The 27,226-nt window shown below is 41.6% G+C and overlaps 1 protein-coding gene across 1 annotated transcript in view; it reads left to right on the top strand.

Annotated features, from left to right (window-relative positions):
• The window catches only part of LOC142389794 (cadherin-4-like), a 277,273-nt gene extending 250,273 nt beyond the window's left edge, over positions 1 to 27,000 (top strand). The window contains exons 11-17 of the mRNA XM_075474898.1: positions 3,134 to 3,390; positions 8,513 to 8,655; positions 12,715 to 12,954; positions 13,990 to 14,226; positions 16,970 to 17,109; positions 17,198 to 17,362; positions 18,938 to 27,000. Coding sequence (XP_075331013.1) covers positions 3,134 to 3,390; positions 8,513 to 8,655; positions 12,715 to 12,954; positions 13,990 to 14,226; positions 16,970 to 17,109; positions 17,198 to 17,362; positions 18,938 to 19,141 — 1,386 coding nt within the window. The 3' untranslated portion in view covers positions 19,142 to 27,000. The remainder of the gene's footprint in view (positions 1 to 3,133; positions 3,391 to 8,512; positions 8,656 to 12,714; positions 12,955 to 13,989; positions 14,227 to 16,969; positions 17,110 to 17,197; positions 17,363 to 18,937) is intronic.
• Positions 27,001 to 27,226: the final 226 nt, after the last annotated feature.

The following is a 27,226-nucleotide window of genomic DNA, read 5'->3' as shown; positions in this document are numbered from 1 at the left end:
CTGTCCTCTGGCTCTTTAGAGGTTCTGATGCAGGAGCTCTAAACAGATTTTTTACATCCATGTACAGAGCAATGAGCTGGCCAAAGAGCTGTGGGCGGGGAAAGGCAGTTTTGGCATAGCCATATATGGGCTCTGGGGGGAAACAACCTCGACGTCATATGAGGCGCCCACGTCATAAGAGGCAGCTTTCCCGATCAGGCCATCTGCATGGTCACATTACCAAAAGCGGAGAATAATTTCCAGTGCATGGTTTAGGTCTATCGTCATTTTTAGCCACTGGGGGACCGCAGGCAGGCTAGGGGAACTCATATTAATGTTAAACAACCTTAAAAAGTGAAAATTTCATGCCATGGCTCCTTTAAACACAGAAGATGACAGGGGGAGCAGAGAGGAGCAGAGAGGAGGAGAGAAGTGAGGTGAAGACCGATTTCCAAGGATTGAGAAATGTAGCCCACAGAAAGTATAGATCACAGAGAGCTGGCGTAGGGCAGAGGTTAGAAGGAGGAGGATGGTGTGAAGTTAGAGTCCAGGGGAGCAAATTAGGGGTCTAACTCTGGGGTCTAAAGCCCACCGGTGGGCATTTTTGACACATCTCCAAAAACACATCTGTAACTCTGTGAGTTTTTGTCATTGAAACATATAAGTGACACCATTAAAAACCTTGAAACTTCTAGTTAAAAATAAATTAGATAGCTGGCCCTTTTTAAAGAGAGTGAACAGAAATCTTTGGATTTTCTGTAGTCTCAGACTGCAGCAGCTTCCTAGGCCACACCTATCGCTATTCACATGTAAAGTACCAGGTGATTAAGTGGCTATTCACAGGTGAGAACACGCCCCATTCAGCCAGCATGTGGGGGAAGGCAGCAATGTCCTGCCAGTGACAGACAATTATCACATGGAGAGTGACAGGGGGGTGGGGGGAATCAGGGGTGTTACACACCCATCTAATTAGTATTCAACACTGACACTGCCTGGAGTTACAGTTACTTTTTTACAGTTTGTGTGAAAACAAAAAAAACATGTCTGAGTGCACTTTTTACTTTTATGCAGCCAACACTTTTGTTTACAAGGTTCAACCTTCAAAAGTCTTTGCTAGATATATTTATAGTGTGTTTTCTTGCACTGTTTGAAGACCTCTAAAACTTGTTTTTTGTACAGTTGTGTTTACCCTCAATTTAAATAAAACTTGTTTGTATTACATTCACTTCACTCTCATATTGTTGTTTGTTAGGCTTTTCCAAATACAACCATATATGTCACTTTTGCATAGATGTTTACAGTTAGTTGAAATACTTGAAAATGTCAAGGTGGTGACAACTGCCTCAAAGTCTCTGAAAAGGCCTTAGACCCCAGAGGGTTAAAAGGGAAAGAGAGAAATAGGCAAAGGGATTCAGAGAAGATGTAAGATGTGAAATCTCATAGGCAAAAGATGGAAGCCGTGTTATTGACCTCTCACCCTTATGGCTTCCCTCAGGCTGTGTGAGTCTGAGTGAGTATGTGTGTGTTTTTGTTAGCCTTCAGCTATACGCTAGACCTCCCTGTGCTCTGAATACCACTGGTTTAAGATCAAAGAACCATGTGCGTGGTTAGCTTGTAAATGGGTTCCCAGTGCGCCATTGAGTCACACACACAAATACACACTTGTGTGCTTACATTTACTGGACGTACCGGCATACAAATGCAGTAAAACTGTTGCACAAGCTAACATGCACAGAAGCAGCTGCACTCATGTTCTCTTGTCAGCCAATCTCCCTGATTAATGATGCTTTTTGTGTGCTCTTAGAGTGTACATTGATGGCACTGAAGCAGTGCAATATACAGATGTGCTCCAAGTATTCAACATCATCATCAAACACAAGCTTTGTAGCGGTAATCATCATCAGACTGTTTAGAAATGAGCCAATCGTGCCTGCAAGCAGCATATTTGTTCTCCCTGTATTCCTTTGCTTGGTGTTGTCATTTTAATCTTATGGTGTTGTCATCATTAAGTGAGCACAAAACTGCCTCTCTGGTTTAAGCCCAGTTGTCACACATAAACACAGTTTCACTCAAAAAGGCAGAACCATAGCAACAACCTATTAATGCTCTCAGTTGCCTTTTTTTTGCCGTTTGTGTTGCTTCTTAATGGGGCCACTTGACATGCCATTTGTTCATTTACCGCGTCCATTACAATCAAGCCAGGAACAGGGAGAAAATAGACATCTGATGAGGGTTTTTATTCTATAATGAACATGTTTGTTGTTCAACCACTATGCTTAAATACTTTTACATGATTCGCTCAAACGAGGTTTTATTGGCAACAGGGAAAACGTCTATTTGTAGTTGTAATAATTAGTAAATTAATAAACAGAAACATTTTCAAGACCCAATGTTGAGGGGAACATCGTTGCATCAGTAGTTTTCGGCATTAATTATTCTCCTGTGCCACACTTATTTACCTACACAGAAATGCCGAGGTTCAGCACAACACTAAGACTGCTGTCTTTAAAGTTTTAAACTTTTAACTATTATGGAAGATCAACTAACTCACTCGAGGCTGCATGCCTGCCTCTGACTGTCCCCATGTGAGCCCAACTTGCTTATCTGTGTCGCTTTCTCCTGAAAGTGGAACACCATTATGAAACATTTTCATTAAAACTTCAGTCCTTTCTTAGAAGGACTTTGTCAAACTATCTTAACTATCACCAGGGGCCTTTTGCTGTCTCAGCATTTTAGTCCCCTGAAAAATGACTGGATGTCTGGGAGGTGGGGACGTATGGGTAAAAAAATTTGACTGGAGACAGAACCGCTGTGATGAATCAGAGGGGCGTGGGTTAATCTTTTAAAACGATCTAACCCACTTTTTACTTTGAGGATTAGCATGGCTACTTCAAATGCATTATATGGTATCATGTAAAATAACAACTCACAATGGTCATAGTGATATGTTGGTTTGGAGGAGGCCCCCCAATCCCATTATGCTTGATTGGAACAAGAGAAGACAGCTTTCTGTCTTGGAAGGAAATATGCAAAGACAGACTGCCCAAAAAAAAATCAAGATTCACACAGGACAGAGAAGCAGGACTGAAGGTCTTTGTGTCAGTTTAACATTCTTTCTTTCACACAGTTTCAAACTCTTTGTTTCCTCCTGTAGCCAGTAGACTTTGAGATGAACCGTGCCTTCATGCTGACGGTAGTGGTGTCGAACCAGGCCCACCTAGCCAGTGGCATCCAGTCCTCTCTCCAGTCCACAGCTGGAGTCACCATATCTGTCCAGGACGTCAACGAACCTCCTTATTTCCCCACGAACCCAAAACACATCCGGTTTGAGGAAGGGGTTCCAGCGGGCACCAGCCTGACGACCTTCTCAGCATCTGATCCCGATCGACTTCAGATGCAGCAGACAATCAGGTAGTGGAGGATTACTGAATGCTAAACCAGCATGCATAGTGTCATACAGTGAGTCATCAGTTTAATCCATCAGAAAATTCAATCTTTTTCATAAGGTTGATTTCCTGACACAGACAATTCTGAATGGCCTGAATAAGGGTTGAAGTCTCTCTAACTGGTCTTTAAGTACAATTCTGGTGGAAATATACCTCTTGTAACCAGCAGTGGGCTAAAAGGCCTCCTAGATATGTTTCAGGTCAGTTGTTATGGGTCAGAGTTCAACAAGGGGAATATATTTTGGTTTTACCCATACCTCAAAGTCCTACTGTGTGAGGTTTATGAGCTAATGGAGAGTTATGAGTGAGGGGGGTATAGAGGTTAATAGGGAGCAATAGCCTCGAGGATATGCAGAAGTCTGTGAATTCTATGTGTCACATGAACACATACATGCAGGGGAACACTCATACACAACAAGAGGACAGAACAAAAGAGAGTGAAGAGGGGGAGGGAAAGAGAACAGCTGGCGCAAACCCAAGCACCTGACACTGCATTATGTCCACCTGCAGTGTTCTTTCCCTGCTCTCAGTCTCTGTGGATTTTAAATGTAAACCAACCTTTAAATGACCAACGAGCCTTTCCTCAGTCCAGCTGTCAGCTTGTCAGGAGTGGTAGCTACACTGTTGCCTTTCAAAAATCAGAGGTAATGTAAAAGAAAGGCTTAGTTTGGAATGGGAAAGAGAAGATTTTTGATTCAATGTATGTGTGTATGCAATGTAATGAGTGTATGGGGTGATTGGGGTAATAGGCATAGAAGAAGTACGCAATTGAGATGATAACGTGGATGCTTGGTGTGACATTAATGCCACCTCCTTCCAGCCACGTCACACTCCTACAGCTTCTTCCTTTGCATTTCTTGGAAGGGGGGACAGATCTAAACAAATTTCCCAGCTAATTTCACAGCAAATGAGAGTAAATTGGGTGTACATAATAATTTAGGAAAATGCCAAAGTCACCAGCTGGGCTCTCTTCTCCTCTCACTGTAACTTTTTTCTGTCTCTCTTTCTCATTGTCTATATTTTCACTTCCCTGTATCTTCAGCCACTGGTTTCCGCCGTTTTTTTTTCATGGCCTGCCAAAGACTGCAGAACTGTACACCCTGATATGAATTTCGAATCTGCCATAGTTTCCGTAACATAAACCAAATATTGTTCCTCTCCTCTCAACACATAAGGAACAAGGACTGAAGTCGGCAAATCCACCACCTCATTTATTTAGATTGATCTGGAAAGGATCACCGTCAATTCCACTGCTTTTCAACATTTCCATAGAGGGCATCCTCTGTTGCTGTTATGTGAGGACATAAATCTTTCTCAACTTTTTATTATTATTATTATTATTGTTATTATTATTATTACCTACCAATCAGAAGGTTAGTCCATTTATAAAAAACATAATACTTTATGTTGTAATATACCGCACTAACACTGATCAGTATATTAAATCAAGAAACAGGTGAAAATATTCAAAAGAAAACAACACTGGAGACGATTAAACAAGCATCTAGTACCACAGCAATATAGATATCAAAATGTGTTTTTATTTTAAAATCAAAGCTTTTTGATGTGCAATAATAGCCAGATTTTTTGCCAAAAGGTGATAAGCTGTATGATTGATATATCATTGATATGATCTTCATTATTGGATGGTAGGGAAATATGAAGAGAAGCCAGCATATATATAGCCGATATATTTACAGGATACCAAAAGTCAAAAGTAAGGTGAAAAAGGCCTAAGGGGACTATAACGGGAGGGAGGCGCTGAGGATAGTGTGTGGACTCCAGGTCAAGGTTTTGACCTGACAGGTGCTTATCAAAAACAGGGCAGACTGGCTGTGTCCTGTTGTGGTCAGGGAAGAGTGTACATGAGGAAAGGAGGGGGAGGTAGCGTAAGTCGTCATGCATCACCTGTCAGACACCCAACCAGTAAGGTCAAAATAGGGGACTGGAGACACTGGCATAAATGATTACCCAAACCACCTTGGCTGAGCTCGAGACATGCATTTTTCATCCTCAGGGTCGGGGGTTTGAAAAATAAATGTCATGCTTCTCCCCGCTGCTTGCTAAGATCACTAACCTGCCAGCCCTAATCATACATCCAGCTGTACACCTCCCAGTTCCCAAATGAGAGGAGCTTTCTGGTGGAGAAGAGACCGGGAAAGCATTGGAAATTAGACACGGGGAGGAATAGCAAAGCCTTCAAAAACAGTCTAAAATTAAAACAACATTTTCTATTAATAAATTGCTGTAGTGAGAACAAAAGAAAACAGTTTACTTTTCCAAGTAGAGAAATAAATTGGCATGCTATTTAAAAAAAAGAACTTGGTGTAACAGATGCTCTCAAACACTAAATAAACTGAGAAATGGGGAAAAGAAGTTGCTAATTGTAATTTTTGTTTATAGCGATACAATTAAAGCAAATTGAAACACCAAAAGCTTGAATAGAAAGCAACATTTGGTTCGTTTTACCTCTCATCCACAGAGTTTATTCATTTCCAAATGACCAGTTGGGAGTCCCAGGTGTTTTTAATCGCTCAGAGGAGACACATTATGGAATTTTTTTTTCACAAGTTGAGACATTGTCTTAATGATAAGTCTTTGACATGTTTTTGGCCAAAATACCACAAAGTGGCGGTGCAACAGCTCCTTTTTCAACCGTGAATTTACACATTAATCCAGACTAAGGCTGCACGGTGGTGGGGTGGATAGCACTATAGCCTCACAGCAGGAGGGTTCTTGGTTCACATCCCGGCTGGGGCCTTTCTGTGTGGAGTTTGCATATTCTTCCGTTGTTTGTCTCTGTGTGGCCCTGGGATGGACTGGCGACTTGTCCAGGGTTGTACCCTGCCTTCTGCCCAATGACAGCTGGGATAGCGCCCCCCACCCCTCTCTCACACACACACACACACACACACATGTCGACATTTTAACGGCATGAGTATGAAGATAATTAAGCTTTCCAGAAAATATTTGAGCTGGGAAGTTTGGCTTTGATTTAAAAAAGAACATTCATTGACCATTGATAGCCGGGAGAGTAAAGCATTTATTAATAAAAGCCTGATACGCTGTAGCATCAATATTACAGAAAAGATTTTTAGCTTACCTGAGAGCCAGAATAATTGTAGCCTCCTCCCCACCACTCAATTTATTTAAAAGGCTGCTTTATCCAGGAAATGAAGGTGTGGAAAAGATAAAAACGTTGCATTTAGGAGGAACCCACGCTTAACTTCTTAGAGAGTCATTTGAGACCACCCTACCACTGCACTCCTTCCAGTAGTAACCTTAGGACTAAATACAATGTTCAATCTTTTATCAATCAATCTTTATTTATATAGCGCATTTCATACCACAGGCAACTCAATGTGCTTTGAAGAAAATGTTGATGAAAATGTAGACTTCCAGCAGCAGATGCAATACTTGAAATGGACAGTGCCACTCAGAGAAATGTTCATGTCTTTAATGGGCCAGTTTCATACTTTACCAATTAAAAAGTCCCAACAGTCTTCTTGGTTTTTGTTTGTTTGTTTGATTGATTGTACACAAGTTGGCCCTTGCTTTCCTTGTGCCCAGATAAAAGGCCTCCCCACTGGAGTGACAGAAAAGATTTGTCCGTCTGACATTGCAAACCCAAAATAAATGCAACTGGACACAGAGTAGCAGAAGGTATCAAGTCAGTCTTAATTTGAACACTTATATCTGATCATACAGTGATAGCTCTGTACATCTGAATCTCTCCTCGTGTGCCGTGTTCTCCTCCCAACCCATTGCTGATCATTTTCCTTACCCTTTTATCCTAGCCTCCCACTGCGACTGGCTCAGTGACTCACTGTAGTCCTGGTGAAGATTTCACAGTCTGCCAGTTAGTGGGAGTGGGCCTGTCTTGAGTGTGGTAATAGCATCTCTATGATCCCCTTCCCCACACTGCTCTATGCCTGGGATCATGCCCACTGCCTGCTGGGAAAATCCCACCTATGTCACTGCAGGGGGGAGATTATACTCTCTGGCCACCCCCTCCTTATTGCCACTCATCCCTCTCAGAGATATTCTCTTTCATGTTAGCAGAACTGTGTGTTTGTGAAATTAATTAAAAGACAAATTAACAAGCTGGTTTTACACAAAAGTGCAACATAAAAGCAAAGATATGGTCAAATCCATTTCAGCTTGGATGGACTTCAAAGCTGGAGGTGCATGTCATATACAGTTAAGACATAACCTTTTTCTTAAACTTACTCTCAGTAAATGAAATTGAATTGACATTTGCAGCTATTTTGTATGAGGCCAAGGTGTTGTATGTCCAGAGATGATGTTTCACATGTCAAAACAAGATTGTAGCCAAGAAAGGTGGCAGCTGGTGGACTGTGCATCACAGAGTGAATGAGACAAGGGTGAGAGGATACACACGGGGATAAGAAAATGTATGAATACCAAGCTTGGCAAGATGAGTTGAGTTCAGAGAGATCAGATATAACTGAAGGCATGGAACAAGCCGAAAGCAAAAAAAGCCTTAGAAACGACAACAGTTAGATCAGAGTGAGATTGGGATTCAATCTTGGTGATGATCCCGTGTTTCCTTTTTGGCCTTTATTCTGGGCTGTCATCACCTGCCACTACAGCTACTTTCCTGTTTGATGATTAGCGCCAAGATCTTATCATCCTGTCTTCAGGCTACACATTACTCCTCCGCACACACACAGGTACATCTGCAAACATGCAAGCACTAAAAGATGCATTTATATAGCCCATATGGGCAGGTTAAGTCTTCCCCAGCTGTAAGCAAACACTTTGGAGAAAAAAGTGCCACACACACACAGGCAGTTGCAGCAGTGCTTAACTAGGGAGGTAATTGACTTCACTGCTTGGTACACAAGAGTGAAAAATGAGGTGAAATTGACTATAGGCTTCAGGCTCCGCAGTAAAAGTCAATGTAGAATTAAACTGTGCGAAGGTCAGGCTGTTGTGATTTTGTGGGCCTGTGTATTTGGAGGCAATCTATATATGCACAGGCACAAGAAAAAACGTGTTATTGCTTGCAGACCTGGAAATACCAACACTAACTTCTCTATTTATCCGTCCATGTGTGTTTTTAGGTATTCAAAGCTGAATGACCCTGCGGACTGGTTGTCCATCAACAGAACCAACGGTCAGATAGTAACAACAGCAGTGCTCGATCGGGAGTCCATCTACGTAAAGAGTAATATTTATGAAGCCACCTTTCTGGCTACAGACAACGGTAAGAACATGATTTTGGTTTATCTTTTCTTTTTATGTCTCATTTTACAGCCTCAAAAATCAAAACAAAAGTCAAAATGTATTGTGATATAGTTACTGTTATTATAACGTGACAAAAATGAATTTATTTACTCAGTGAAACATTGTATTGTTAACTATATTGTTTGCATCTGGACCCTGACAGATTTGGAATACGATGATACAATCATGCCACCTTCTCTTCTCTGAACCAGTCACAGCTTATCAATTTTCACAGAAGTCTGGTACACTGACTGACCTTGAACGATAAACAGGAGGCACCATTTTTGATTTTTTTTTATGTCCAGTAATTATGGCATGGAATCACATCTAAACATGGATTAAGCTCGGTAGGGAGTGCCTTGAATCCCGATCTTACTCATTTCAAAGTAATTCACCATTTTCTTTAGTTGCAAATGTGAATGAATGACAAAAAAATAGTATTTTATCTGAGAACAATACAATGTATCAGCTTCATAGAAAACTAGGCATTTGTGTAGATTTAGAGGAATTTAAGCGCACACAGCATTCAAGAGTCACACAGCTGGGCTTGACTCAGAGTAAATCCCGGATTCACACAACTGGTCACACTGTTGATCCTCTCCTCTCTGCCTCTTTTATCTTCGGACCAAGCCAGACTACTCACTCCCTTTCTCGCCATTTCTGTTGCATGTGTTATTTGTTCCACTTCAACGTTGAAACTCAAGCTTAACCAAGCACAAACTCAATCACAGCAAACAAATAAGTTCCTTTTTTCTCAAGAGGAATTGAGTGCTTTTTTTTCAAGTAAAGAGGGAATGGGTTTTTTTCCCCGCTAAATTGCCTTATCAGTGACAGGCAGCACACTGGTGTGTTTACTTTAAGTTGAGCCGGCCTTGAAACACTGCCATGTTTCGAAGTTTTAGCGTCTGTGGCTGCTCTTATGTGCAGCGTTTTTATGTGAGCGTGTCTGTGTGTTTACTGTGCAGCCATTTGCGATGATTGACAGCGTCAGAATGTGTAACCTGCTGTGTGGATGGGAAGGGAGTCGCAGTGGGTTTAGAGGCTGGCATGCTCTTGTTGTTTGCACTTCCTCTGTATTTTTCTTGCCCTGTTATTGCCTGGCCTTCTTCATAATCGCAGTGTGTCCCATATTTTCTTGAATAACCAATTTTTTTGGTAATTTTACTTCACCTGACCTGACGTTTCTACTTGGTTTGGCTGATGCCGGTAATTCAGGTTGTGTGTCAGTCAGACTATGTGGGTGTTTCTGAAGTGCCAGCCATCACAACATGAGAGGGATTATGGTAAGAAGTAGTATGAGACAGTAAGGATAGTAGGGCGGGACATGGCGAGGTGGTGACAGCATGGTGAGAATGATGCCATGCTCCCCTTCCCCCACCTCCCCCACCTTGACAAAATCGTGTGTTGTTTACGTGTGTATTGTTTGTATTGTTTACGTGTGTGTGTGTGCGTGTTCTTCAAAGGGCATATGGTAGGCTGCCACGAGTCTTTTCACCATGCCTTGCATTTCTCATCCACCAATGAAACAGGGAGTTAATACAAATCCTTTTGAGGAATTTACACAAACATAATTATTTATTTAGCTGGTTAAAACCCACATAATTCTCCTATCAGCTGTGGCAAGCTGCTTCCACATGTCCCCCATACATGGCTGGGATTAACAAACCCGCAGAATGGGAAAAGCTCTGTGTGAGTGCAAATTTGTGTGGGCATATTTGTGTGATTTATTTATTTTTTTCCCTGTTTTTTTTTTTTGCTAATGCATTAGCTCACAAATGTGAGTCTCGTGTGTTGATAGATATGTGCATGTACGTACTTCTTCAGCCAATGCTGCACTTTAGCTCCTGCCTGCATGTGTATTCAATTAGTGCAAAAAGTCCCTGATGATACAACTACTGGATAAAGTTTAAGACCTTTTAATCAGGTCAAAAAAAAACACCTGCCAACATCTGGCTCTTGAGTGCAGCGCCTCTGCAGTAGACACAGATTTAAGTTCTTGTAGCATTTTAGAAAACCTAACACATTTTCTGGAAGATGGGCTTGTACTTTGATAGTGAGGTTATCATTTTATTCCATTCTGAATTATTAGATGGAAAGCAATGTGTCATTTTTGTTTATTTTGATTCTGCAACATTTTCAGACTTGCCATCATATTAGCTGTGGCTTAACAAATCTTACACGTAACTTTACACTCACATATTTTCTCTAGATTTGATTCATCTTCAAATTTCCACTTAAAATTTGTTCAAACACCATTTAGAAATATGTTTTAGATTTAGATTTACAATTTTTTTTTATCCAGACAAGTACATTTTATGCAGCGACCTGCATTTTGAGTTTAACCATTCAGACAGCTGGAATTGCCAACAGACTTACTTTTGGCCCATCTTCTGATGCATTATACTTGTCTTGTGGCAAATGTCTTGCTCTGTTGCCACACTTAATTGGCAGATCTGTAAGCTTTGCATAAATCTTTTATAAATTACATTGCCCAAATCTGATCCCACAGATGGGCCCTGGGGTCGCTGGAGTCCATGCAATGGTTCAGTTGTTGGAGCATGACAGGGAAATGACTCGTAATTGGTAGCTAAGGATCGTCACCCCCTGGCACACACTCAGGAAACAGCTCTAAGCTTTATACCGCTAAGCCCCCCCCCATACACACACTTTTTTTTTTTTTTTTTTAGAAATTTGTGCCACATTTCCCTGCTTCACTTAAGCGTTAGTGCATTCATTTTACTGCTTCAATATCTAGGTCCTGATTGTTCAAAGTGTCTGTTCTTTATTCCAAGCTCTCAATAAATGCTTTCGCTTATGCTCTGTTGCCATGTTCAATCGATGCAACAGCTTCAAAATCGCCTCTGCAGATGAGATGTAAGTGTGTCTGTGTGCAGCAGAGCACGTTATTGCAGTCCGAGACTGACAATATTGTCGTTGAAACAGCACCTGCAATGGCATGCCTAAAGTAGCATCAGAGCTAATTTCTCCTGTTGCTTGTTTTTTTTTTACACTCCAAATGTGGACTCAGCTGCAACATTTCTGTGAAATCAAGAGCAATTATTTCCTCAATTTTAATAGCTGCCTAATCAGCACATCTGTTCGGGAAATGTGATTGTTACTGACATTGCGTGCAGATGTGAGAAGTCATTCCAGTGCTGAAGGTACTGTGTGTACAGCAGCTTCTGAAAGCAAAGCAAGTGAGGTCACACTTTCAAGGCAGTTTGATCATGATTTTCCTGATGATTTGCCACCTATCCTGGATGGAACAGGTAACATACATTTCATCCGCTGAATCTAACACACTTCCATTCATTTATATAGGCTTTACATGGCCATAACGGTCTGGTTAATGGTCATAATATCAGGCCAAATTATTTATGTGTTTAGCTATCTTTCAATGGGGAGTTACATTCAAAAGCCTTCAGTGGGAATGCCGTGCAGATTTTCTTTAAAGACATGAGGGCCTACATGTTCGCTTAGTGTAGATTAGATTTGTTTATCATTGTGCATGCGACAGTGGACAGCTGTGTTCAGTGAAAATGTTAATACTGCAAAGAGAAGCACATTTATGTCCAAAATCATAGAACAATCTTTTGGTTTTGTGTCAATACACACAGACAAGGACTTGTTTTATTGTATTACAGTCATCATTATTGTACCTAGGCCCTCTCTTGGCGATCGGGTGTGCTGTGCCTGCATACGAATCAACTGTGATGGGTTCAATTTGGCTGTAAGGCCAAAAGATGCGCTGAAAAGCACAACTGTCAGAAGAATTTCTGTCAAAAGTCGAAATTCTCCCCCAGCTCTACAGTATTCATACCTCGAACATCATCATTGCGAATGAACAATGCTCCTTTCACCTCTCCTCTGTACCTTTTCTGTATCTCTCTTTTCTCCTCTTTAATTTTTTCTCTCTGCTCTGGCCTTCAACTCATCTCTTTCCCCCCCTCAGTCGTCCCTTTAACTGCACGCATCTTCTCGTGTCATCTTTTCCTCCCCTTACGAAATCATTTTTTTTTCTCCATCTTCTTGCTCCCAGGCTCTCCTCCTGCCAGCGGCACAGGTACACTGCAGATCTACCTGATAGATATTAATGACAACCCTCCAGCGCTAGTACCCAGGGAGTCTCAGATCTGTGAAAGGTTGAGCAAGAACGTCAACGGTGTCAACATCACTGCCGCAGATGCCGACATAGACCCCAATGCAGGACCTTTTGTCTTCGAGCTTCCCAACTTCCCCTCTAGCATCCGACGCAACTGGACGATTTCACGGATCAGTGGTGAGGAGGTGTCACTGACAAAGTGAAATGAAAACAGAAATGTTTCAAGTGATGTTTTTGATTGCAGTTCTTTACACCTTTTTTTTTTAATTATTATTCAAAATCAGCAATTTTGATGACTTTGGAAGGAAGATGTCAAATTGAATTTCAGGTACTTTTATTTAATGTGGAAGTAGCTACAATGTATTTGGGAAGTTTTTAGGTCTTTCTTAAACTTTCCACATTTTATGTTTGGGACTCATTCAGTTAAGTTTTTCAGCCTACACACAATATCCCAGATTAACTTGTTGAAAAAAAAGGAATATGGTCTCTATTTTGCCAGAAACATTCAAGCACAACCAGATACAAGCTCAACCAGATCATATCAGTCTGGACAGATTGTCACAAGGTTATCACTCCAGATTGTGCTGTATTTTTCTGCTTACGTCTCGCCCTTCATCCAGACTAGTCTCCCATTCTCTGTCACACATGCTGCTGGGAACTATATACAAACAGTTCAATCTTTGTCTGTTGGTGGTTTCCAACTTCATCAAACTATTTGAAAATAATGGACGTTGCTGGTGTTTTGAGCACTTTCAATGCTGCAGATATTTGGAGTTCAGTCGAATTGTAGAAGCAACTTAACGAACCCTGATAGATCTTTGATGCAGTCGAGTTCAAGCGTCACAGAGAAGGGTCTGAATACTTACAGCATGTTTCAGTTTCTTTCAGTTTCCTGCTGAATCCATCTAAAACCAATTTGCCACATTTTGTCTTTCAAATTGTTTTTCGATGGATTCAGTGACTTAAACAAGTTACAGTTGATGTTGTTGTCATATCACATGATGTTTAGAAATTGTAAACATTTTATGGTGTTTATAACTTTATATAAAATACACTGAATATACAAGAATTTCCAGCTCGGGTCTTCTACCATTCTGTAAATTAGTGGTCATTTAAGCTTCATGTACACATGTACATTTGGAATAATAGAGATGATAATTGGTAAAATCTCCTAACTTTTATCCTCCCTCTTCACTTTTTCACTCTACTCAGGTGATTATGCCCGTCTGGCTCTGCGGTACCAGATATATTTAGAGCCGGGAATGTACGAGGTCCCCGTAATTGTGTCAGACTCGGGCAACCCTCCGCTGTCCAACAGGTCGGTCATTAAAGTGAAAGTGTGCCCATGCGATGAAAATGGAGACTGCACCGCTCTCGGGGCCGTGGCAGCCGCTGGCCTGGGAACTGGAGCCATCATCTCCATCCTCATCTGTATCATCATACTGCTCTGTGAGTTTTAGAGCTGTTCTTACTGAATTCCTCCCCTGACACCTGGCTGTTCTCATGCACCATCATACAATTAAAGTGTAAAAAGTTACCGTTGCCTCTGACAGGCTTAGATTTTCTCTCCCTCTCTTCTGACAAGAGCACAGTTCTGAGTGCAGTCATACACACGTTCATCAGGCTGTAATGCAACAACATGGACAGGGTTTTATAATTGATGAATAACTGCTGAAATATTCTACAGCATCTCTGTATGAGATGGTTTTTCTCTTCATTTCCTACAGAGGAAAATACCTGCTGTTCATGGCCTTACGTCAGATTCATGTCACTGCCTATCTTCGCTCCTCCACAAAGAAACAGTCTCCACTTATTCATTTATTTTCTGCTGTAGCGGGTCTCAAATTATATATTCTTATTTAATGATCAACTGTTTTATAGCTGCTGTTGCTACCAAATCCAGTTTTGGAGTGACCCACTTCTATAAGTTCCTGCTTTTTGTGTGTTTGCTCAAGTGCAGCACGCTAACTTTTATTTAATTTCTTTTTGTGTGGTTGTTGTTTGTTTTTTTTGTAAGGTTGACACACAAGCGCCAAGCAGAAGCTGACACATAAGAACCTTCAAAGCCTCAAAAAATGAAAAATGAAATAAAGAAATAGATCTCAATATAACAAAATGAAAAGAAAGGCCACTAGAGGTTTAACAAATGTAGCAACAAGTGTTCCAGAATAAACAACAAAATAGGGCAGTCTTCATAGTGCTATTTCTTCTGATCAGGCACTGTGTGTTGTGATCATTTAGTTAAAGCAGTTATGGAGACCAGTTTCTCAAGTCAAACTTACATGCTTTCCAGACTGAATCATACACCTTCCACAGCCTTCTTTAAGGGATTTTATCAAGTTACAACATGGTACAGCCTCCTTTGCTCAGCCCCAAAACATTAAGCCAGGTTAAATGAAGACAGCCTGTTTGTTTTCTTTATGGCTGTTTTTCTATGTCTTGGCCAGTTGATGGAGCTTTAAAACCTTTAGGCAGTGATTCTGTAAGATCAAGTTGTCCTTTAGAAGTACTAAAAAGGCAACATGGAGAACCGAGCGGTTTGACACATCCTTCATTTAAATTTCAAAGAATGTTTCAATCCGGGGCCTCAAAGCTCACACGTCACTCGCCCAGGTTTTATGTTCTCATGCCACACCTCCACTTTCTCAAACAGTGAAAAAAATCTATTTCCCAAAAAAAAGGAGACGAACACGGCCAGTGTTGACTACCTGCCTATTTACTGCCCTGCAAGAGCGAGATCTGTGCTGTTTTGTCAAAAAGTAGCAGCATCTGTGAGCACTGCGTTGTCCTTGTTGTGCGTCATTGGCACCGTTATCTGGACCGTGACAGAGAATTGTGGAGATGTTCTATCTAACCTATCTACCTTTATCTGTCGGAGATTATTGTACATGTAATCATAGTAAAAAATTGCTTGACCTGTTGCCCCTGCGACCCAACCTTGGAAGAGCGGAAGAAAGTGAATGGATTACCGCATAGGCGTTATCGTTATTTTATGGTTTAATGGGATGACGATGCATTTATAGTAAGCACATTTCATCAGAGCAGAGCAACTGATGGTGATCACAAGTTGACACATGATATCAATGGGCCTATTTTGAATTAAGATTTCAGGCTCATTTCGCTGTCTGATAACAGAAATGAAAAAAATTGTGAATGATAGGAGCGTCAGCGGGAGTTCGGCTGTGACAACATACAGTCAATGAGAGCAGAGAGAGTAGAAGAGAAACAAATAGATGCAAAGGGTTGGCACAAAGCACAATGCCTAGCTACTGTAGTCACTGACTACAGCAGATTAACCCTGTACAAACCTTTCTTCAGCTACGAGCCACAAAGCTAACACTGTGTTGGTGAGATTAAAAGTTGTATTGGAATGTAAGATAAGACAAGTTTGCTATTCAGCCATGTCAGCTCAGTGTTCCTTAATCAAAATCAACACTTTTATACACATTTGACAGAATATAATGAATTGTAATGTAATGTAAGCTGCAGTCTGAAGTAGGGAGTTGAAAAATGAACAGGATATGAGATGATCGCTGATGTGATAGTGTTCAAACGGGCAGAATGCCTTCTCACAGCTTTTGTGTTACAGCTGCCGTAACACGGTTTTCTGAGAATGAGGCGTTGAAGGGCCACACACGGTGATGTCAATGAAATATTACGATTTTTATCCAGATCAAGGTGTCCTCAGCTACCTGATGCCAATCATACAGGCAGAGCCAGTACTTCATTTAGAGAAGTGGCCAATCAGTTCTACGGGTGTTTGTTATCAGGCTCTAATTGATACCTTGCAGCCAATCAGAGTCAAGTATACATCCAGACCACAGTACATGTTTTTAACCGACACATAGAAAAAACATGGTGCTACTGAAAGTGTCAGCTACCCTGGCATGACAATAAATGCATACGGTTATCTGCCAGCACATCGAAGATCTGCAGTTTCTCTGTTCAGTAAGTCAGTTCACAACTGAATATCTGCTATCAACCTTGGATGTGAAAAATGCTAAACTGCAATATTGTACATGGTAAGCTTTTTCATTGGCCATCTTCAGCATTTAATTCAAGCCTCTGCTGCCTCAGTGCAGTCCTCCAGCAAGGCTGAAGACCTGTCAGTGAGTGAAGTTGTTTTGTTGTTGTTGCCAGTTGCTGCGGCTCAGCCCGAAGCTTCATAGCATCCGTGTGTGTATCATTGCAGGCATGGTGCTGTTGTTTGTGATGTGGATCAAGCGCAGAGAGAAGGAGAGGCAGACAAAGCAACTGCTCATTGACCCTGAGGACGATGTCAGAGACAACATCCTCAAATATGACGAGGAAGGAGGAGGAGAAGAAGACCAAGTGAGATCATGAGAGATGCACCGCGCACACATAATGTCTTTGTTGACTCTTGCTTTTCTTACAACTGCATGCCCCTGTGGCCATGCAGGACTACGACTTGAGCCAGCTGCAGCAGCCCGACTCCTTAGACCACATCATCAGCAAGCCGCCTGGCGTCCGGAGGGTTGATGAACGTCCCATCATTCCTGAGTCCCAGTACCCCATTAGACCTGTTGTGCCCCACCCTGGAGACATTGGGGACTTTATCCATGAGGTGAGTTTACAAACACACACACACACATATATATATATATATATATTTGCATGCAAATTAGATTGTTTGTCCTGCACCTCTCACTTTCCATCCCTCTGACATCTAATGCGATTACTGATTTCTGGATGCTGTTCAATATGTAAACAGCAGCATCGTGATGATAACAAACAGTTTTGTTTCACTTTACCACCACTCTCACTTCCCCACGCACACAAACACATACACACGTCAACTGTCACACAAAACCAACTCTAGCGTTGGCACAGTGGTGCGAGAAAATACTGATTGACAGACTTGTGACAACACGTTCACACTCGAGAGGTGTTGGCAGCTGTTCAGCTTTGATCCATCCAGCCACGACTCTCTCTCACACAGACTCACATATACATACGCACACACACACACACACACACACACACACACACACACATATATATAAATATATATGTATACTCACCTGATCTCGCTCCAACGACCTGGTTAAATACAAAAGCGGCAAACACATGGTGATTTTTATTTCATTATATTAAACCTACCTTGCGCTGGATCCACGAGTGTTGAAGCTTTTTAGATTTGTATCCACAACGTCTATCATGATTTCACTGAAGTCAACAAGGTATGTTCCCTTCACCTGCCTAGCCCTCATGTCAGTGGCCCTAATTAGTCATTGATAGAAACACATTTTTTGCTATGTAGCCCCAGCAGACAAAAATAACCACATTCTGAAACAAAAAAATTGATGTTTAGGGTTTAAGTTCTCATTGAATGAAAAGCTTTGAATGTATGAACACTACACTTTTCCACATCAGGTTCTAAAATTCAAGAAAAGTGTTTGAAAAAGATAATGCCGTTCGGCTTTGTCCAAAAGATGACGAACGGGAGCCTTCAATGGAACGGTTGCTGCAGCTGTTTTTGCATGAATCCTTTTCGTTGGTCCCAGGTCATCTTTGTAACGTGCCTTGGCAATCATTATCTTCTAATAACCTGTGCCTCCATTAATTAATTAACACGAGTAAAGAAATCTTCCCGCTTCTACCAAGTCTCAGCAGTGCTCCCTCCAACTTTTGCAGACACGTGAGCCCAAATTGAATTAAGACAGGCTGACGGCGATAAATAATGGCGCAATTGGCAACACACTGCCTACCTCAAGTCATGTATGATTAATTTAATACTTTCCTCCCCCACGTTTTGCAGTCTGAAAGGGATAACTCACCGAAATACATATGCAAAAGGGCAGCCGCAAAAACAGCTCTCTTGTCTAATCTCTCCTGTGTGTCCTGGATCTGCCTGTGACTCTCCTCCCTCATAAATATAAGTGTGCATCATTCTCTGTTTCTGTGGATGCCCTGGGATGGATCGACAGCCTATCCAGGGTGTGTCCCTCCTCTCACGCTACTGCAGCTGACACACACTCCAGCCCCCCCATGACCCTGAACAGGGTGAAGCAGATATTGAGAGTGGATTGGTTGATTTTGATTATAACTCGCTGTTTTCCCCCTCACTGGTCCAATCACCTTATTTGCATGCGTGATATTTCCAGCGCTGGCATGAAATAACAGACTTCTACCTTTTCAGGGTCTGCGGGCAGCAGACAACGACCCCACGGCCCCTCCGTATGACTCCCTGCTGGTGTTTGACTATGAGGGCAGCGGCTCCACTGCCGGCTCCGTAAGCTCCCTCAACTCCTCTAGCACAGGGGACCAGGACTATGACTACCTCAACGACTGGGGGCCCCGCTTCAAGAAGCTGGCTGACATGTACGGAGGAGGGGACGATTAAATCGAATCTGTCTGTCTCTCACACACACACACACACACACACACACACACCCTCGTCCCGTCAGCTGGCCTGCCATGCTCTGTCCCGTGGGGCTATAAAACCCTTGAACACACATAAACAATTACATGTTCACACTGACAAACCAACCAATCGAATTACCCACCACAGAGGACCAGTGCCACGAGCCAGTTTCAGGTGCTCTACTCAACCGTCTCCTGCTCTAAGCCTGGTTCTGTAATGGAAGCTCTGATTGGCAGACTTTTGATCATGTGTTTCTCCTGTTCTCTCGTTTCAATTTTGTTTTAATGCTGAATGTTTCTTTCTTCAAATTTTTTTTTTACTTTAGTTTGTATAAATTCTTCTTGTCCTCACTATTGTTTGCTTACAAATAGTGCCCACTCCTGAGGATTTTCACTTTTCCCTGGTTGTTAGCCCCCCCCCCCGCTCGCCTCTCTGAAGAAGCTTTAAGGCGGTAGCATGGTTGCCGCGTCTGTCACGGCGGTGTCGCACCGTGACGTCAAGATGATGTTTCAGGCATGGCGCTTCCCTTGAAAAGACGGCGCAGCGCGTTGTCGTGCACCAGTCGATTTTTGTAACTTGGCGACGCCGAGCACAACGAACCGGATGGACCGATGTGAGACCAGGCTCAGTGAGGAGGTGCGTTTGTACAGACAGCTGTACGAAACTGCAGTGAAACAGCACAGGGAGCACGTAAACTCCCAAAACTGCTGCACAGAGATGGGCAGAACTTTGGGGAAAGAGGGAGAGTTCTGTAAGAATGTGTGGAAGAAGCTACGGGACAGATACGTGAAGGCAAAGAAGAGGGCAGAGACTCTGTTGATGCCGGGGGCTTCAGACCTTCACCTCTATTGACTGAATTAAAAAATTAAAATGATCTGAAAACTGCAGCAGTATCATTAATTACAGTATTCTTGCTCTTGACAGCGGCATTGTTTTCTTCTCCACTTTCGTGGTTGTAGAGTAGAGGTAACCTTCACGTAGCAGCGCCACCTCTGTGACGGAGAAAATTGCAACTACTCGCGCAACGACTTGCGCCACTATATAGGGTCCTATGGCGGGCACGAACTCGTGACGTCATCAACACCGCTCGCGCGAGCAGATGCGGCAACCATGCTAGAGCCTTTAGAATTAGCAGCTCACTCTGTCTGAGGTAAACGATAAGGAACAAAAAAGAGCATCGATACGAAAGTGGAGGGCTGTGGTTTATTCTTTCTTGAACTTGAATTACTTAGAACAGAAGCACTGTTGTTTTGAAAAAAAAAAAGGGAAAAAAAGTGCCTTCAGTGGTGCGTATTTTAGCAGACTCCAGCTAACTCAGGATTGGTTGCCATTCTGGGCTAACATGCCCCCCATACAACCCCTGACCCTTTAATTCAGACCTCCCTTGTCCTTTCTCCCGTCCTGCAGGGCTGTGGTGGCTGCAGGAGATGTCCGTGACTGGCTTTGTGTAGACGTACTGTACATAGGCCTACAGTGTGTCTGTAAGTTATGGACAAATCATTGAGTTTTCAGCTCAGACATGTCTGTGCTCCAAGATCACAGTCAGCTTGAGTGTGATCACTGAAATCACAGAAATCCACAATGAGACTAAGAGAAAAAATGCATTCTGTGTCTTTGTTTAATGTGGCTTCATTAGCAGCTGTGTTTGTTTCGAGCTCTCTGTGTTTGCACCTAAAAGTTGATACAGCTTGTTACTAAATTTAAAGTTGACAAGTCACATGTGTTACCGCTATGCCGTTGCTGTAGATGTAAGTAAATATGAGGGTTATTTAAGGGGGGCTTTGCCTTTGAAGTCATTTACCATTCGCAGGTTTGTCCATTCACCCAGAGCCGATGAACAAGGCACCAGTCCAAAGTTTTGTGCTCAATATAATGCAAAAATAGAAACACGAAGGAGGAAAAAAGAGCGCCGAGTGTGACATACAGATATGCAAACTTGAAAAAGCCCCATTTTGACTCCCTGTTTTTTTCTTGTTTTCATGTTGACTCGCTGTTGTCGCCCGACAAACTTTCATTTACAGACATGTGACATCTCCCTGTCACGGAAACTATGGGGAATTGAGCCTCAGCCAGGGACTTAGTGCCATCACAATCTGTCTCTCTTCAGGCAGCTTTTCATTCATCAGAAATTCGCTCATGAAATTTCTGGCATCGAGTACAAGAGGTTTAGAAAAGAAGTTAGTGGAAGGGAAAGTCTGTGTGAAGATGTGTGCTTTATCAAAAGCAGAAAGGCTTTGGTAGTAACGCTCTCTGCAATACAGACATTTTGAAAAACGGCTTAGGTTTGAATTACAGAAAAACTCTACCCGAGGGCTTCTTTTTTTTTTAAACACATCACCAGGGGAACTGCCGGGGGTGAGGGGAGCCTAAGCCATCAAATAATCATAATAATAATAATTATCAAATTGTTTAGATATGCAAAATATTCAACAGAGGGACCAGAGAAGTGCTGGTCAGTTAGAATGTTTGAATCATCCTTATCTCCTGAATGACCATTGAAACGTTCCACAGTGGTGAACACTTTTAGCCTGGGTGCCAGCCGAACTTAGCCCCGCCCATAAAAGTTTTGGTCGGGAAGTTCGGTCTGGCTCTGCTCAGTTGGGAAATCATTATGCCCGACCAAGAATCAGTCGACCCAATCAGATTGCCAGGGCGGGCTTTATACGATGATGGACAGATGATCAACAGGGACATTATCGACTACGTCACTAAAGAGCTGAACATATGCTGCCGCTGGAGAGCTAGGATGTGTAGATTCTGCCATCGAGTCTGTTCTACAGGATCTCCACATTGCATTCATTTTGAAAGACAAACAGAGGAACGCGATAAAGGCTTTTATCGATAGAAAAGATGTTTTTGCCGTCCTTCCTACAACAAGTGTGTGTTGCTTAAACTACATCACATACTACGTTGCTCTGATTGGTTGTAGGTCTATCCAATTGAGCGAAGAGGCATTTTTTCCTCCTGGTTCGGTTGAAACACGCCCCATACTCAAATCTCTATTGAGCGGTATCAGACTCACATTCTGACTAGAATCGTGAGTATGACGTAGTCAGGCTAGAACACTTTGAACTCTGTGTACTAACTATTTTATGCTCAAACATCAAATGTTAAAAATGTGCGACTTCACAATACTAGCTCATCGTGAATTTGATGGCAGCAACGCATCAAACAAAAAACTGGGTCAGGTCCATGTTTACCATTATTAAACATCCCAGCTTCTTTTAACTAGACTCCATAAACGTGTTAGAACTGAGGAGACAAGATGCTGGGCCTCTGGGAGAAGGATGTTATTTTACTCTTATCTGATATAGGACCCCAGATGCTCTACAGTCCTGGTTCTTCTTTATGTTTTGCGTTTCATGATGCGCCAAATGTTTTTTTTTTAGTTGGTGAAAGGTCTGGACTGCAGGCAGACCAGTCTACATCCTCCACTATGAACCCGTGCTGTTGAAGTAGATGCAGTGGAATAGCATTGTCCTGCTGAAATAAGCAAGCCCTTTTCTGAAAAAAAACAACAACAACTAGATGGGAGCATATGTTGCTCTAAAACCTGTATATATCTTTTAGCATTTCATAATGTGCCTTTCCTTATGTGAAAGTTGCCAGTTCCATAACGCACCCCCATAACATCTGAGATGGCGCTGATAACGAGCTGGGGTCCGTTTCACAAAGCAGGTTCAACCAACTCTGAGTCTATTCCTGATCTCTGAGTTGATCTACTCTGAGATAGAAAACTCTGAGTTTTCGGTTCCAGAAATGCTGATTTGAGTGAGTTTAATCAACTCTGAGTAGGTTCACCTTGAGTTTTGCGTGTGCGCCACAACTTTAAAAAGCCAGCATCAATGGAGCCCCGATTCGACGAGTCACCATGGCAACGGGGAAGAGGAGGGGCTACGTTTTTCACCAACCTCGAATTGGAAATCTTAATGCGCTCATACGGCGAGTTTCAATACGTTTTTAGAAATAAGTGCAACACCGTTGCAGCAGCAAAAGTGTAAGTTTAAATGTAGTCCTTTGCAATCACAATAATATTACAGGGGAAACTGCTTGAATGGTAGCCCATTCATTTATTTAATTTAGGTGCAATCCCGCGGGGGAGAAGCGGACTTGGCAGCAGCTTAAGATGAAATAAATACAAAATAAATACATTGTTCAAACAGGTGAGACCTCGGCATGGAGGTACCTCATTTTGATCATGTTTTACACTGTAAAGTAAATATTAAGTGGCTATTTGACTGTGCAGTTATTTTATTCCCAACATAATGCTGTTTTCACACACATAAACTATGTCTTCTCATCTATATCATGTTCTGTTAAATAATTAAGCCTATTTAAACTAACACAGACTTTTACTGAGCCAACAGAAAGAAGGCAGATGCCCGTAAAACGGGTGCTGCCCAGCACCGCCACCTCTAACGGGAGGGCAGTGGCTGAGGGAATCCACCCCCAAGACACGAGTGTCTTTATAAAATATAATAGGCCTATATATGTCTTTTTTAAGCCTATTCATACAAATATTTATTTGTCTTTTATGTCTTTTTTTCTTTTGTCCCAACAAAATTCTGATTGTGCCGCTCAAAAAGATAATTGTCTGTAAATACAAAAATCTATGCGCGGTCTGATAACCATCTCCGACGAATATTTATTTCTCTGCGCAATAATGCTGCACCTTCATCCACGGGATCGTTGTCAAAAGGACATGTTGGTGAAAAAAGTCGCCTCCTGCTGTGCCTAATGGACTTCTAGAAGTAGAAGAACTCGCTCTGCTGACTGAATGAATGAAGAAATCAAATGGCGTGTGTGGCTGAAAGAGGAGACAGAGAGAAACTCGAGGTTTCTTAAGTAAAACCTGGTCCCGACCAGGTTAGGTTCAGAGAGTCTGTTACTACGGTAACTGACCGAGAGGTTAAGTTACCTCTCTTTGTGAAACAGGCTAGAGTTACCCCTCTTTCTCGGGGTTGAGTTACCTCCCTTTGTGAAACGGAAAACTCAGGGTTTCCCTCATTTCAGGGTTAATAAACTCAGAGTTTTAACTAAACCTGCTTCGTGAAACGGACCTCTGGATGCTCATTCTTCTGTTTTGTCCAGAGGATAAAGTTCACATGATTTCCAAAAAGACTACAATTTTCCATTTTGCTTTCAGTCCATCTTAAAATTATTACCACATATGGCTTCTTAGCAGGACAGAGCTTTGATCGGCTCTTGTGGATGACACAGTAAACTGTGTTCACAGACAATGATTTTCGGAAGTGTTCCTGAGCTCATGCGGTGATTTCCTTGACAGAATCATGCCCGGTTGTAATGCAGTACCACCAATATCCAGTACAGATTTTTTTTTTTTTAGCCACGTCCCTTGTGCACAGAGATGTGTACAGATATGTACTTTATACTATGGAATAGTTAAATTTTTAACTATTTATCTTTTAGGCACATTATTCTTGAATAGCTTCACGGTTTGGAGGTGCAGCTTATTGTGGATTTCTTTAGCACTACTCATCTTACCATCTGAGACTTGGCTTTGCTTTTGTTATTTTTTTCAATATTTATTCTAGCATGTGGCCTATTTTTGACACTAGCTGAACAGGAGGGTGGGCAGAGAGATGGGGGATGACACTCAGCAAAAGACTTCAAGCCGAGACTTGAACCCGGGCATCAGATTCTGCTTCTCTGATATGCTTCTTTTTTTTTTTTTCACTTAGTCATGCCATCAATCTGTCGTCAATTAACTTGATTAATTGCAGCATGTTCTTCCAGCTGTTTCTTTGTAGTACCACTTATTTGTGCTTGCCTTTTGCTTCTTCTGTCCCAACTCTATTCCAGATGAGCTAATATCTCTTTGTGAAAGAGTAAATTGTCTCATTTTTAACATATGATGTTTTCTGTGTCCTGTTTGGGAATACATTTTTTCTTTTTTGAAATTTACAAACAGTTACCATGTATTTTCTTTACATTTTACACAGTGTCCAATCTTTTTTGGGATCGGGGTTGTGAATGAAACAGATCATCTACTGATTATAGATATGATGATCCATAAAGGCGTTAATAAGGATCCACCACATGCTCAACTGCTCCTCACCTGTTTGCTGTCACTTTAAGTTGGGGAGATGAGACATAAGATATAAACAAAAATAAAGGAGTAAGTAGACTTTCAGAGCGAATTAATAAAAATGAATTGATTTGTGAGATGAATGGAAACATTTATCTTTTAATTGAAAGAACAAAGAGAGTGTGGTTTGACATTAAAACAAAAGAAACAACCTAGTGTACATAATAAGGTCAACAGGGTCATTTTGTTTAGAGTTACAGATAGATGAGTATAAATTACTCCTTGCCTTGAAGAACCTGAAAGTGGCGACGATCAGAGCAGCTGTCAGCCCAGTCTTGACAAGACGAAAGGTTTCCACATCTCACAGCTGCTGGTTACGCTCTTATCTATCTGACGGCTCCTCAGCCTACAGAAATCTCTACAAAATAAACACAGCTGTTACTTTCTGCTGTTTGTGATTATTTCTGACATATAAATGTTGTATATACCGAGCATTTTTATACATGTGGTGACATCTCTTTCTGTGTCGACTTTTATTTCGCTATGATTTCGTTTAAAATGATTACCCGGCAAATTATACTACACAAAAAGCCATGAGCATTTAGAAGAATCGGTTGGATTCTGTATGGGCTTGCAGCCATACTCAAGTTTTGTTTTGATGTTCAACTTTTGTTTCACCTTGGCAAGAGGGTTCCATTCCAAACAAACTTGTACAGTCTAACACACACTCACTCCTCTAGGCCTTACTGTATATATGTGAGTGTTATATATTATATAAACCTGTTCACGGTCTTTTAATACAGCCGCAGGGCTGCAACATTACTGACGTTCACCCAGTTTCCACAGAATTAAGGCATTCTTCATAGTGTTCTCATGTTTTCTAATCAAACACTCAGATCAGATTGAGGGAGGGGGGCCCTCCATAAGTAAATAAACTGTTGCATACATACAGAACACATTACCATTATGATACTGAATGTTATCAGACCTGCACATGGCAGCAAATCACCAATATAGTCAGTCAAACTTGACCCTCACTTCACTGCATTTAGTCTGGGGAAATTAAAGACGTTTATACTTGGTCCATTTGTCATTTTGGCGTTCTCTTTGCTAAAGTAAGGGGAGAATTAGCAAATGACCACCAAGGAAGAACCATTGCATTGCTGTAGTACAACTTCTGTGTGTCGTTGGTGTCACTTAAAAGAACATTTGCTGGTCATTCTGGACACTGTCTGACCATTGACACACACATGACGAGATATTCCAAAAGAAGCCAAACACTTGCCATGCTATGGCCAGAATAACAAAGACAGGCTGCAGATTTTCATACAAGTTGTCCTCCTATTCAAGTCCAAGTGTACATAATGTAATATTTGCTTGAAGTTAAACAGACTAAGTTAGGCAAACTGTAACTGTACAATTGGAGCTTTTTGCATGTGTCTTTTTTTATAATGGGCAGATGAGTTCTACTACAGTAACAACCATACAACAGTTTAAGAAGTGTGCAGCCTGCATGACGGAGGCTGCAGTCCAGAAGGAATTCTGGTGTTTCCAAACAAACTTGTTTGGAACACATAGTTTCAAATGAAGGCGAGAAGAAAAAAGATTGCACAGTTATCAAGTCAGAAGACTTCTTTTGTAAATTGTCAACAGCACAAATATTTTGTATTGTTGTTTGTACCATTTTGTAAAAAAAAAAAAATGAAGAAAAGCCAAAAAAAAAAAAAAGGGAAAGAGTCTGTTGTTTCAAGCGTGTGTTTATAGTGCCACTGCAATCTTGGTTTCCAAATACCATACAGTACATACGCAGCCTTGCAGATCAAACTTGTAATATAGACGCTGAGCTGGAGACTCCCTGTCAGCATCATGTGTTATAAATAAAAAAAATACTCCCAACTTGTAAAAAGAGTGACTCGTGTTTTTTCTCTGTCACCTTCGGATTCCTGCAAGTGTGTATTTCTTCTCATTCCTGTGATTTTCAAACTGCTAATGTGGAGCACGAAGCTTTCGCTCTC

This window comes from Odontesthes bonariensis, chromosome 10 (assembly GCF_027942865.1).
Source record: "Odontesthes bonariensis isolate fOdoBon6 chromosome 10, fOdoBon6.hap1, whole genome shotgun sequence".
Taxonomy (NCBI): Eukaryota; Metazoa; Chordata; class Actinopteri; order Atheriniformes; family Atherinopsidae; genus Odontesthes; species Odontesthes bonariensis.
Note: the sequence above shows the minus strand (reverse complement) of the source record. Positions and strands in the feature narration are given on the sequence as shown.